Source organism: Chamaea fasciata, unplaced genomic scaffold (genome assembly GCF_029207755.1).
Source record: "Chamaea fasciata isolate MVZ Bird 193981 ecotype frontalis unplaced genomic scaffold, bChaFas1.0.hap1 SCAF_23, whole genome shotgun sequence".
Taxonomy (NCBI): Eukaryota; Metazoa; Chordata; class Aves; order Passeriformes; family Sylviidae; genus Chamaea; species Chamaea fasciata.
This window is the reverse complement of record NW_027094108.1, coordinates 4,813,327-4,825,972: the sequence shown is the minus strand read 5'-3', so window position 1 is coordinate 4,825,972 and position 12,646 is coordinate 4,813,327. Positions and strand designations below refer to the sequence as shown.

The window sequence follows — 12,646 nt, the reverse complement described above, 5'->3', positions numbered from 1 at the left end:
TTCTACTGGTGTTTTAGGTTCCCACATTAACATCCCAGCTATAAATACCGTTTGTCCCTAGGAGCAAAAAGAGAATGTTATTTAAAGGAGCTGTGTGTGCCCGGGACAGTCTAGTCATTTCTAATACTGTCACATCTCATCTACAAACCCTGGAAGAAGCTCATTTTTCCATGATGTTTTAGGGCCATGTGACCTGTGTTCTGAATTGACACCATTGTCACCCTCCCCGCAAGCAGGTGAGCCCAGAGAAGGGAGGTTCCCCTGGAGGCTGTGTTGGGAGCTGTGCTGAAAGCCATTCCTCTGCCTTTGGCTCACTCCATGGGTGACACTCTCAGGGCTCCAGTCTGGTCTGGAACCCCTTTGAGGGTGAATGTCTGGGCTCAGCTCATCCCAGGACACGGCAGGGCTCCGTGCAGCTGGAGCTGCTCCCACTGCAGCCTGTCGACAGAGAGAAACACACATTGGAGCTGTTTTGCACACAGCAGAGCCCTCTGCTTCCACGGCAAAAATGCAATTTCCACATGTCCCAGTCTGTAGTGAATTCCTTCTTATCTAGGAAGGCTCCCCCAGCCAGATGTTCACCTCCTTACTTGGACACATCCCTGGTTGCTTTCCATCTTTTTTTTCTTGGAGATTGCTGGATTCCAGTGACACACCAGGCTGTCATTTTGAACACTGTAGTTCTTGTTTCCAAGAAGCCAGTAGGTTTTCATTTTCCCTTTGCCCTGGAGAAGAAAAGGACGGAGCAGAAAACAGCTGTTTTCATGGGATATGAAGCAGAGGAGGGATCACTGTGGCCCGAGCTACTCCCTGTCCTGCATTTGTTATCTCTCCTTCTCTCATAAGTGCCTCCTAATCAGGGAGAGAATTATAATTTATGTGCAGTTTGGGTGCCAAGGATCATTTCCACTCAGAGGTCACTGCCTTGCTGGCCACTGGCAGTGCTAAGGGTTTAAAATCAGCCTTAAACCCACGTCTCTTTGATGGAATCCTTACACTTTGGGCCATGTTGATGTGGTTCCATGCAGGTGCAGACATAGCAGCCAAGTTTCAAAGCACACAGAACACTTTTTCATCAGCTTTGAGGAGTAATGTGTAGCCACTTCCAGCTGAATTAGCAAAAGAACCTTGGCCATACGGTTAAGAGTTGCTCTTCACAGGAGAGTGATGGCCAAATCTGTCATCTCCTCCCTATCCCATTAAATGCCTTTATTGTTGTAAAGTTACAGAAAAACTGTTACCTTGACTTCAATTTCTCCTCTCAGTTCAATTTCATATGCGTCATCTGTGAGAAGGGCTTCATAAGTAGCAGAACTGATGTGGATCTTCTGTGCTAGGATTCAGAGCAGAGCAGGAATTAGTGATTCCCTGAATCCCAGAGAACACACACCAGCCCTCCTGCATTTGTCAGCCCAGTGTTTCCACCTCCTCTTTTGGCATTAAGGGATGTGACTCTACATGCCCAGGCCAATCCACAGGAGTTTTTCTTGCCTATTTGGTAACTGGTGCACGTGGAGGGACAGTGGGGATGGCAGGTCAAGGATGTGCTTCTTCCTTAGGTAATGATAATTAGTTCTCTGACCTGGGATGGTCCCAGAGAATGCTCCTCCTCCTCTAGAGACCTGATTTCAGTGGTGTGAGGGGGTTTTCCTTGCACTGCAGTGCCTCAGAGGCGCAGGGTGCGGGTGTGGGTGTGGCTGGATGCCCCGATCCTGCCCCAGGCACTCACGCAGGCTGGTGGATTCCATGCGGGAAGCCGTGTTCACAGTGTCCCCAAAGAGGCAGTAACGAGGCATTTTGTACCCCACAACTCCAGCTACACAGGCTCCTGAGAAAACACAAGGCAGAGAGACCCCAGAAAGAGGCAAGTGGTAAGAAGCAGTGAGAAGTAAGTGCAGGGCAGGGTCAAATGGCAGCACCTTTGCCAGTCACTCACTCAGTATCCTCAGAGAAATGTGGGAACTGGGAGTACCCTGTGCATCTGGGGCCTGGCTGCACAGTATTTACTTAGTGAAAGAAGTCACAATTTGATTAGCTGTAGCTAATTAGGGGTGATATCACCAATACCGAATTGCTTCCCAGACCTTTCCACACTGATACAGGCAAAAGTGATTTCGCCTCCCTGTTCCTGCTGGAACCAGGAGAAACTCTCCTGTGGGGAGAGGCAGCAGCTCACACAGAAGCACAGAATTCCTTTCTCCTCACACAACTGGACTGTGCCCTGTTGTGTTTTCCTGCTGCCCTCACCTCAGGCTGTGTACCTGTGTGTATCCCCGCCCGCAGCTCCAGTCTGCCTGTTGGCATGTGAGGGATCACCACCTGCCGCACTGCTGCCACCAGGTCCAGGGACATTTTGGCAATCTCATCGGCGTGCTTGGTGCCATTCCTCTCTGGCAGGCCACTTACTACCATGTAGGCATCCCCAATGGTTTCCACCTGATAGGAAGGGGCACGTGTAACTAAGTGACCGGCACTGAGTTTTCCTTTGGAAAGAAAATCAGAATAAATTCTATTTTAGCTGTCCAGAACTTGCCGAAATGTGGCATAGTCCCTCTGGGATGGCGGGTCATGTATGTCATGGATTTTGGCCTCCTGGCCTGGGGAGTGTATATATGTATTTGATATTCACCAGAAAACAGAGTAAGAAAGGCTTCAGCAGCTTGCAGATTCCTTTCCTGTGGCTTTGCACTCACCTTGTAGACATCGTAAGACTCAATCCTGGTGTCAAAGCAGATGTACAGGTTGTTGAGCATCTCAACCACTTGCAGGGGGGTACAGGAGGCAGCAATGCTTGTGAACCCCACAATGTCTGAGAAGAAGATGGTCACCTGTTACAGGGGGAAGGAGAGCATGAAGCCACGATCTCCAGGCAACAATAGTGAAGCCTTCAGGGAGTTTGGGGCTTTGGGAAATCCCGAGCGCAACAGCCTTAGGCACAGGCTGCAGCTCAATAAATGCAATCCTAAATCAGCAAGCTCTGGCTCTGAATTGTTTTCTACTGCTTTGAAAGATAAAATTATTCTTATCTCCAAAGTTTATCACCTGCACTTCTGTGAATATCTCATACCAATGAGAGACTGAAAGTCAAATGCTTCGAATCTTGTGAGAATGATCAAAAGAGTTCTTATAGAAGTAGGGTGTCATTTCCTTTTAAAGTGATTTAAACTGCGATAGGGATAAAACTAGATACCCAAAACAACTGTGAAATAAAACCTCTGCTCTTGTTGAATCAGAAAATATAAACTGGGTTTTATTTCTCCTCTAATGATGTTTGCCATGATCAAGTAATTTACAGAAAACATCACTTTAAAAATCAAACTTATAAAAGAAATAATAGAAATGAGGAAGAGAAATGTGTGTGGCAGCTGTTGGCAAAGAATTTTCTTCTTTGTGCTGTCTGAATTGCGTCAGCGTTTAAACTCAAATCATCCTTGCTAAGACCAATTAATCTGGAAGGGCCATCTTTTCACTCTGCCTTGGTTCAGCACTTTTGATGTCATGACTATTGTGGATTATAATTGTGTAATTACAGGTTGTTGTTTTGATAATGACACCTACAGATTAAATGCAAACATTTAGTGCTGTCCTTCACAGCTTAAAGTAAGGGGGTGTGCAGGGAAAAAGAGAGAATAGAATTGCAATTACTGTAGCATGAGGATTTGGGCTGAGGGCTGTACAGCACAGCTGCTAAATTCAACACTGACAGCAGCAATTCTTTTATTCTTCAGGTTTTCCAGGGAGGAGACTCATTTCTTGCTCCTATGAACTCATGATCCAATGGTGCTGGCTGGCTGTTGTGGCTGTTGTCTTTAAACACAAAGACAATTTGCCAGCATAGGATGTTTGACATCTAAAGTGATGCATTTGGAAATCTCAGCTCTTCTTGCTTCCCCATCAGCCCAAGTGCTCCCTAGCACATTGCACAGCTCTTTCCAAAACCCATCGGGAATATTTGGATTTCCATCCACACTCAACTCTGGGTGCAAACCCAGGATCCTACAACTGGGACAAGGTAAGTGCTATTTTAACCCTTGGTGGCAACATCCTTTCCATTTGCTAACCTGATCATAGTTTTCTGCCTCAACTTTTTGGCATTTCCTCAGCTGCTTGGCCACAGACTTTGGCAGCATCTGGTGCAAGAGGTCCTCAGCAAGGCGCCTCTCCCTTTTCAAGTCCTCTGTCTTTTCCTTGAGGTTCCTGGCATAGCTGTGTATCCAATCTGTCATTTGCTTGAAGGACATCAGTACAATGGGGTAAATGAGACAGGCAACCACCACCAGACTGATCTTAAGGCTTATTGTGAACAGGATTTCCTTGGATTTCTTGTGCAGCTTTTCCTGTCCCTCCTGCAGCAGGCAGCTCTGTGCATAGTGCAGCCCCCTTAGCGTGGCTTCCAGGGACACAAAGTCATCCAAGCCCAGGAATGAGATTCCTCCATAATGGGTGGAATCAAGTGACAGATTGACATTATCTGCCCAGCACTTATGTGCAGTCTCTGAGGAGAAGAGAGCATAGCTCAGAGTGACAAAATGCTGATGCAGTGTGGTTTGAAGGGTCACAGGTGCTGGCTGAGCTTTGAGCACGGCTTCTCTGATTTGGAGGATGAGTTTAAAAGCTACGGTGTCTGCCCAGCCAGGATTCTGTCTCATGGCTTTGAGGTCCTCATGGGGACTCCTGAAACGCTCAAGCAGCTCAGAGATGGCTCTGGACAGCACCTGCCTGGCTTCAGTAACCCCTGAGATATTCAATTTGTGTCTCAAGTCAGTTCTGTAAAATCTACAAATGGAGATTTTCTCCTCCTTGCACTGGCAATTCTCACAGTACAGTTCTGCCTCACTTGCCATGCAGAGGGAGTTTAAATTCCCCAAGAGCTGAGAGGGGAATGATCTATTCCTTGTGTCTGCTGCTGGGAGCAGCCAGCTGTGCCTTTCTTCCTGCAGGAGAGAGATGAGGTGAGCAGCCCAAAGGTTTTCACAGGAGGCAAGTTCCTGAAGGGCTTTGCCTGTGTTTTTCCATAATTCCCAGCTGTTGCACAAATCAAAGGAAATGGCCCCAAGGAGGCTGCAGAGGGAGACCATGCATGCAGTCAAAATCCTTTGAACTGTTTTTCTACCACCAGCATTGGAGGAGGGAAAACACCTAAAAAAAAGAATTAATAAAACAACAGTGGCATGGTCTGATCTTGGGAGTTTTTCTTCCAGCTCCTGAAGCCACAGCTAGATCTAGCAGTGATATTTAACAATTCCCATGCATTCTGAAACAAAGAAAAAGGAGCATCCATTATCTGGATGTTTTTTAAAGACACGTTTTATTATATTTTGTTCAACCTGACATAAATTTAAAAAGAAAAACTGTATTTAAGAGCCTGCTTCCATGACACACTCTGATCTGCAAAAATGAATGAACGACACAGTTTTTCTGTGAGAAAAAAAAAAAAAAAGCTAACAAAACCATTTGCTGTAGGTTTTGTTCTCTGTGATACTTCTCTCCAAATCTTAAGGAAGGCCATGAAAAGATAGTTTACTCTTTCGCCCCGTGATTCCAGTGATCACAAACTGGAACTGTTGATGTTTTAAAATCAGATTTGGAGCATTTGTTCTTAATAGGCATTTCTATATGATGAGTAATTTCTGTTGGTATGTTCAAATTAGCTCAAATGGTTTTTACAATATATTTCAGAAGGAAAAATGATTCACATTTCTGTTCTGTTTCAGTTTTTACCGAAGCATTTGCTCATCAAATTTTTATTGTTTGAGCTTCATGATTACCTTTCTGTGTCTCTTTCATGCTGCACAAAATGGACATCCATGCTCCATACAGCAAAGTGACCTCTAACGATTTTAATTTTCAAAACTATTATTCCATCATTTACAATCTTACACTAACGATACTCATGAAAAAAACTCAGGATGTTATGCTGGAGCTGATGACTCCTGAATAACTGGGCAATCCTTATTTCCACTGATAAAGAACCAAGTTCTGCACAGTAAAGCTGATTGAAAAAAGCCCTTTTCAGATCCCCTGTTCTTTCAGATAAAGGAAGTCACACTTTTACTAAGGCAAATAAAACCCAATAAGGCCTATTATTTCTCAGCAGAGGCTGATATTAAGCAAAACAAATTCTTGCTGGGCAGATTGGTGCTCAATGGTTGTAAAGCAGAAGAAAACTGATAAAAATACTGTCCTCAAAGATGATAAACAGCCATACTTTCTCTTATTAATTTAATACAGTTTCTGTTTAATAATATATTTACTTTCAGTCCAAATGTTAACATCTGCAAAATATCAAACTAAAAGGAACTGCAAACCTAGAAAATGTATCTCTGAGCATTTCTGTTCTCACGACGAACATCCAACCTTTTCCTTACTCTACTGCTTACCTTTGAGTCACTTCCCCTCCATTTGTAATCATTCATTTTACATCTAGTATGTGCCGAGGGGAGAAGAAAAACACAACAAAAATCCACCTTGATTTCATACTGCCTATCTTCTATTCCAATACAAGAAATATAAAGAAGGTCTTTAGCTGAGTGCCGAGCTAAAAGTGGTCATCCTGCTTTGCTTTGCCCCAAATCCCCGTTTGTGTGGCAGTGACAGTGACCACTCTGAACTCTTCACCTGAAAGACTCAAAAACGAGCAGCATTTTTTGGAGGAATCAGCTCTGCCCTCAGGGCTGGATCTTGCTGGATCTACCCCATCGCAGGTGGTAAAACCTCTCTGTCCAAGCATTTCTCAGGGACTCACCTGCAGGGACCTGCCGGCTCCTGTGCTGCCTTCCCTCCGGGCATCGCTGGCTCCAGGGGTGCCCCTGGCAGCCTCAGGGTGCTGCTGCTGCTGCCCCAGCCCTGCGGTGCCTCTCTGTGCCTCCTCCCGAGCTCCCCGGGGAGGTTTGTGATGCTTTCCCACTGCCCACCCTCCGCACAGCAGGTTCGCACCTTCCTCCAGGTCAGGCTGGCAAGGGCAGGGAAAAATATCCAGCACTACCCCCAAATCCAGGCTCTGGGCTTGCCAACAGTCAGGAGGAAGTGACAGAGACACACGTTTTGTTTTCGTCTTGCAAAAAATACTGTTTATTGCAGTAGTGTTTGGTTTAATACTTGTGTTGTTAAAAGTGTCATTCCCCAGTTCTTTGTGATCAAACGCGTCATGATTGGGACTTTATTCAGACTGCTTTCCTTCCTGGCATCTCTCATCCAGTTCTCATTGGATTAGTTGTTTGCCATAACCTACAAAAATGTAAAACAAATGAAAAATCAGATCATGAGATGCAGGAATTTGTGAACAGTATGTGTTGTGTTCAAGTCACAGGATTTAAATAACTGAAATAAGATTTTTGCTTCTCAGTCAAAGTTTATATTAAATTAAAAGATGTTTGACATTCCAGACTTGAGCTGTATGTGCTGCCTTTTGCAACAATCAGTGTATTGATGAATGCAAATTTGAGTAATCACTTCTGAAATATACAGGAAATCTTTATGACTACAATAAAGCTCTGGGACAAAGGGAGAATGCATTCCTATCATCAAAACTTACCTAAATAATTGGGAAAAAAATTGATATCTGTTTCAGAGGAGATTACTTTCAATTGGACAGGGCTGAATCAAGAGTGATATGTTGGAACCCTCGGCACTGAGAATTTCAGACTTTCTGTGCTGACAGGCACTGACCCCCAAGGAAACACTGCAATTGTCCTGAGGCCTTGGAAAAGGTTTCCAAAATTGAATGATAGCACTGGGATTGTGGGTGTGTGGAACTGTGTAATATCACATGGTGGAAAATGTAGAGTTTAAGGTTTTAGAATACAGTAATCTATATAAAGCAAGATGGAGGGTTTAGGGCAGAGGCTGAGTCCTTCTTTTTCACCTTCTTCTTCACGGGTCTGGGTCATATTTTGTAATTGGATAGAAAAGTCCACATTGTGGGCCATGGGTGGTTGGTTATTGCGTTAAAAGTAAAAATAATTTAGGTGTCATTTCTTAATTGGACAGTTTATCCTTAAAAGACCTTGTAGAGATAGAGGCCATTTTTTACTTTGTTAGCTCGAAGTGCTGTAGAACTCAGTCTGTGAGACTGTAACATAGATAATGATTAATAAACATCTGAGTCCAAACATGAAATATTGTCTCAAGCAGTTAATCCCGACTCTGGCAGAAAAAAGATAAAAAGCAACAGTGATAGAGCTCCCTTAGCAGGTGGAGGAAACTCCAGTGAGAGGACCCCAGCAGAGGCAGGTGTCTGTGCTGTGCAGCAGCTCCTCACCTGCTCGATCCAGCTGCTGTAGGCAGACACCCGGGTGAACACGGAGGGTTTCCGGTAGTAGTTGCAGCCAAGGGAGGAGCCGAAGCTGACGATGCCGTGCACTTCCCACCTGCCATCCTCCCCTTGGCAGTTCAGTGGGCCCCCAGAGTCCCCCTGCGAGGAAGGGGAACGCAGTCATCGCGTGAGCAGCTCCTCTCGGGGGTTTTTAACCTTTCCTTCCCATCAGGCCTGTTTGTCTAAACCCAAACCCCGAGAGCGGACTCACGTTACAGCTGGAGATGATTCCATCCCCACCAGCACAAACCATGGTGGGTTTCACTGTCTTTCCCCACCAGGAAGGTTGGGAGCAGGTTGCATAATCCACCACCAGCAGAAGGCCTTGCTGCAGGTCATCAGGAAGGGGTCCATTTGCTGAGAGAGAGCAGAAACACAGAGTCACGGTACCAGTGGGCACTGAAGGAAGAATAAAACTGCTCTGCTAAATTTCTCCTGAGACCTGGGTACTATCAATCCAGGTAAAACAACTCATAGGAGCTATATTAAAGGAGAAGCTGTTATAGGTATGAATGTCCCTTAGTTCCATTATTCTATATACACCTCAACTTACTAAAAATTTGCATTCCATTAAAAAATGTCTCATTGTTAGAGAAATAAAGGGCTACTCTTTTTTCAGGAGTTTGCAATTTACTTATCCATCAAGGAATTGTCTCCTGAGCCAAGCTGACACCTCTGCTCAATTCTCTGAGATTTTCTTCACATCTATTCCTTTATGTGTCTTCAGATATTCAGCAGGTGTGTTGAGATTAGCAAATGCACCTGTCTGCACACTATTCACATTTGCATCACAATAGCTCCTAAAAGCTCAATAAAGGCCCCTCAGGTGCATTACAAGGAAAATAAACTTGAAAGGGAAAAATCATAATGTGTGAGTGAAGTGGGGCCTAATGGAATAAACCACCTCACTACACTGAGTTTTGAGGGGATCTTGAGCACCATCAATAATCTTCACTGTCAATCTCAGAGGAGAAGGCACTTCTGGAAGTTTATTTTATTCCATTTTATTTTGCAAGTGCCCAGGTACTCACTCTGCAGCCTGCCCCAGCCAGTCACGTAGCAGGCAGTGTTGGAGGCCAGGATGCTCTGGGCAGGGGGCAGGCAGGCCAGCTGGATCTGGTCACTCAGGGTGACGTGCTCAGACAGTTTGATCAAAGCGATGTCGTACCTGTGGTGACATGCACACGTGGGGGAGAGAAAGGGAAGGTTTGCAGAATGGATTAAGGTGCAGCAGCCTGAGCACTCAGCAGTTACACAGCACTTGGCCTGTTCAGAAGAGAAGCAAGGGAGCCAAGGCCAGTGCACGAGCAGCTAAGATTCCTGCACCCTAAAGCAATGGGAAAATTCATGGGCTGGAAGGCTATTCCCTTCAGAACTGCCTGTGTCCCTGATGGCAGAAAATATAATTTTATAATTATATAGTTGTGATTATAATTCTGATTATTAATTATAATAATTTATAAATTATAATTTATTAATTTATAGTTGTATAATTTATCGGGTTTTTCCACCAAAACGAAGCACATGTTAGGACTTGCTCCAAGGACTGGAACCGAGGGGATTTCTTTGTTACTGCCCTTAGCCTGCAGCAGGACACAGGGGTTCTTCAGCCATACGGATATTAGTGATCACAAATTCTGTGTCTGTGCTGCTGGTAGAAGGGCTTCAAAGAGTGTTGTATAAAATGCTTCATTTCCTTTAACTGTACAAAAGATATCATTCCACAGAAGAGCTTCCGACCCAAGCATGAACATGCAAAACAGCTTCTGGAAACATTATTAATCAATAAGAAATTAATATTGTTAAGTGATTTGTATTCTCTTGAGGGGGAAGGTACAAACTGGACTCTGTAACAGGAGGCTCTAAACATGAGTTTAAGTTGCCGTAACTCCAGGTGGGGTGGATTCAGGCAGTCTGGATTTTACCCTCCGCCTAAAAATTGAAAAGATACCTGCTACCAGCTTACCCATTTGCAACACGCTCTGGATCCCAGTTCTCATTAACAATGATCTTTTCTGGAGAAAGAGCAATTGATCCTTCTTCCTCAGCTGCTAGGTTGTATTTTCCAAGAAACACTCGATATGTTCGAGAAGAACTGGGCAAGAAAGGGATGAACGCTCAGTTATGCAGCTGCTGCTCAGGCATTTGCATCTTTCACTCCTGAGAGATTCAATGAGAATATCCTTGACTGTAATCTCTCATCACAGGCGTGGTTTGTCTGGAGCAGAGGCAGTCTTTGCACAGGGCAAAGATTGTGTTCTAGACTTCATAGTAATTCCATCTCTAAGCTGTCCTCTCAACTGCTGCTCAAGGCTTCATTAACAAACTCCAGGTGCCTCCAATCTTTGCAGGATTCAGCTCTTATTCTTCAATGCAATAACACTTTGGACTTTGACAGCCATAAATAACTTCAGTAACATACAACTCTGTGACAGATATAATATTAGGATTTATAATAATAACATGCAGCCAATCCTTCATGTTCATATTGTGATATTTGCTACAACTTCATGTTACAATAACCATATGCTACCAGAGCAAAATGGGGTTGTATTTGTGGAAATAGACTTGATGAGGAAATGACATTGTACCTGATAATTTCTTTTCAGACTGCCACATAATATGAAGAGTTTACTGAAAATGATTGGTATATTCAAAATATTTGTGATTATTTCTTCGGGGAGTGGATTGATTAGTTAATTTGTGGATCTCACTGACACGTATGTTACAGAAATGGCAACACAGCTGAATTTTAATACCAGCTTGAAAACAGAAGGATGTTTGTAGTTTGTTTATAGAAAATGAAGACTGTATAATTCAGGTAACTGGGGTTTTTTTCCCCTTTTACATTAAGAAAATAAAGAGATGATATTCTCCTAACTTGTAATCAAAAGATACGATGTGAAACTCAGAGCTTTTAACTGGGAAAGGGAGAACTGGCATTGATACAGTTTTCATTCATCTCTTTCTGTTCCAGGGTCAGATTTATCTTCAGGACTCACCTGATGCAGTGGGCAGCTGTCAGTACCCAGTTGGTGGCAATGAGAGTTCCCCCACAGGTGTGATGCCACTTGCCATTGGAACTGTATTGAAGGGAGGCCTGGGATCAAGGAACCAAGTGAGGCTCAGGCTTTTTCTTACTCATTTTTCATCACTGTGCTTTGTTCCTGCACCCAGAACACAACTTGCTGATGGTGAAAGGCTTTGAACTTTCCAACTCCTGGCCACGGAAAAGCTTTCTCTCCTTCCCCATCATCCAAAGCTTGATTTTTAAAATATATCTTGCTTAAATACCCCAAGTCTACTGGACTTAAAATGAGAGCCTGCATTACCAGCAAAATGCAGCACATTCAGAGCTTTCTTTAAAAGACTGGAAACTTCAGAACTGATCAGAAGAGTCAAAACCTAAGACATGTCAGGCAAAATGCATGAAATGGAATTTAAGAGGTGGTTTTGTTCAGTTGTGCTGCACAGATACCACAGCCCCAGTTGTTCCAGGGAAAGCACAGAATGACCAACCTGCCAGGGCCAGCTGTATGGTCTTGCATTTTCCCCTCCAACAACTCTGGACACAAGAGGTGGGTAGGCAGGAACCCCGCAGCCAAAGGCTAGAAGACATACAAATAGGATGTGTGTTTTGAAGGTAGGTTTAAAAAAATATCTGTATGCTATTAAATAGCATAGCAGGCAGTTACTCTTTCAAGAGACCCTTGTAACGAACATCCTATGCTGTATTTTTTTTTTCTGCTTTGATGCAGAATGTTCAATTTGTCTAGAAAAGGAAAGTTGTTTTTAGATTTGAATTAACTATTTCTTTTAAAACTAAAGCAGAAGTTGGACACGTACCTGCAGGTGCCAGAGTCAACACAGCAAAGAGGACTCCAAGCATGGTGCCAGTTCCTGGGTGCTGCAGGCTCAACTCCAGGCCATTTTATACAGTGTCCTTTATCTCTGGGACATATGACCTAAAATGCAGAGCTATTCCAATGCCAGTGGAAAACTTGTGTCACTGTGGGATAATTCTTTATATACATAAGTTGCTAAAATATCCCCATTTAGGTGGACCTTGGATCCAGGCTATATAAACAACTTGGTTGAAAAGAATTCCAGATTAGTTGCTTATTATCTGTACCACCTGTTTGCATTTCCATTGCCTTTAAAATCCATCACAAAGGTGTTCACAGAAGGAAAATGTGGAATTAATTATTCTAACACTTGGTGGTATGTCAGCAGTGTCTGATACATTCAGACAGTGATAGATTCAGATGTGTTGGGGGAGTTGGATTAGTTGATCTTTAGAGGCTCTTTTCCTAACTTAGTTATTGTACAATT

At 43.8% G+C, this 12,646-nt stretch overlaps 1 protein-coding gene across 1 annotated transcript; it reads right to left on the bottom strand.

The window, feature by feature from the left end:
- Positions 1-7,044: 7,044 nt before the first annotated feature.
- LOC136300491 (chymotrypsin-like elastase family member 2A) lies at positions 7,045-12,277 on the bottom strand. The gene is made up of 8 exons (XM_066202938.1): positions 12,161-12,277; positions 11,834-11,922; positions 11,317-11,414; positions 10,281-10,409; positions 9,346-9,482; positions 8,526-8,671; positions 8,261-8,413; positions 7,045-7,227 (listed from the first exon to the last, which is right to left on the bottom strand). The coding sequence occupies exons 1-8, from the start codon at positions 12,201-12,203 to the stop codon at positions 7,210-7,212; spliced, it is 813 nt and encodes a 270-aa protein (XP_066059035.1). The 5' UTR covers positions 12,204-12,277; the 3' UTR covers positions 7,045-7,209.
- Between the last annotated feature and the right edge of the window lie 369 nt (positions 12,278-12,646).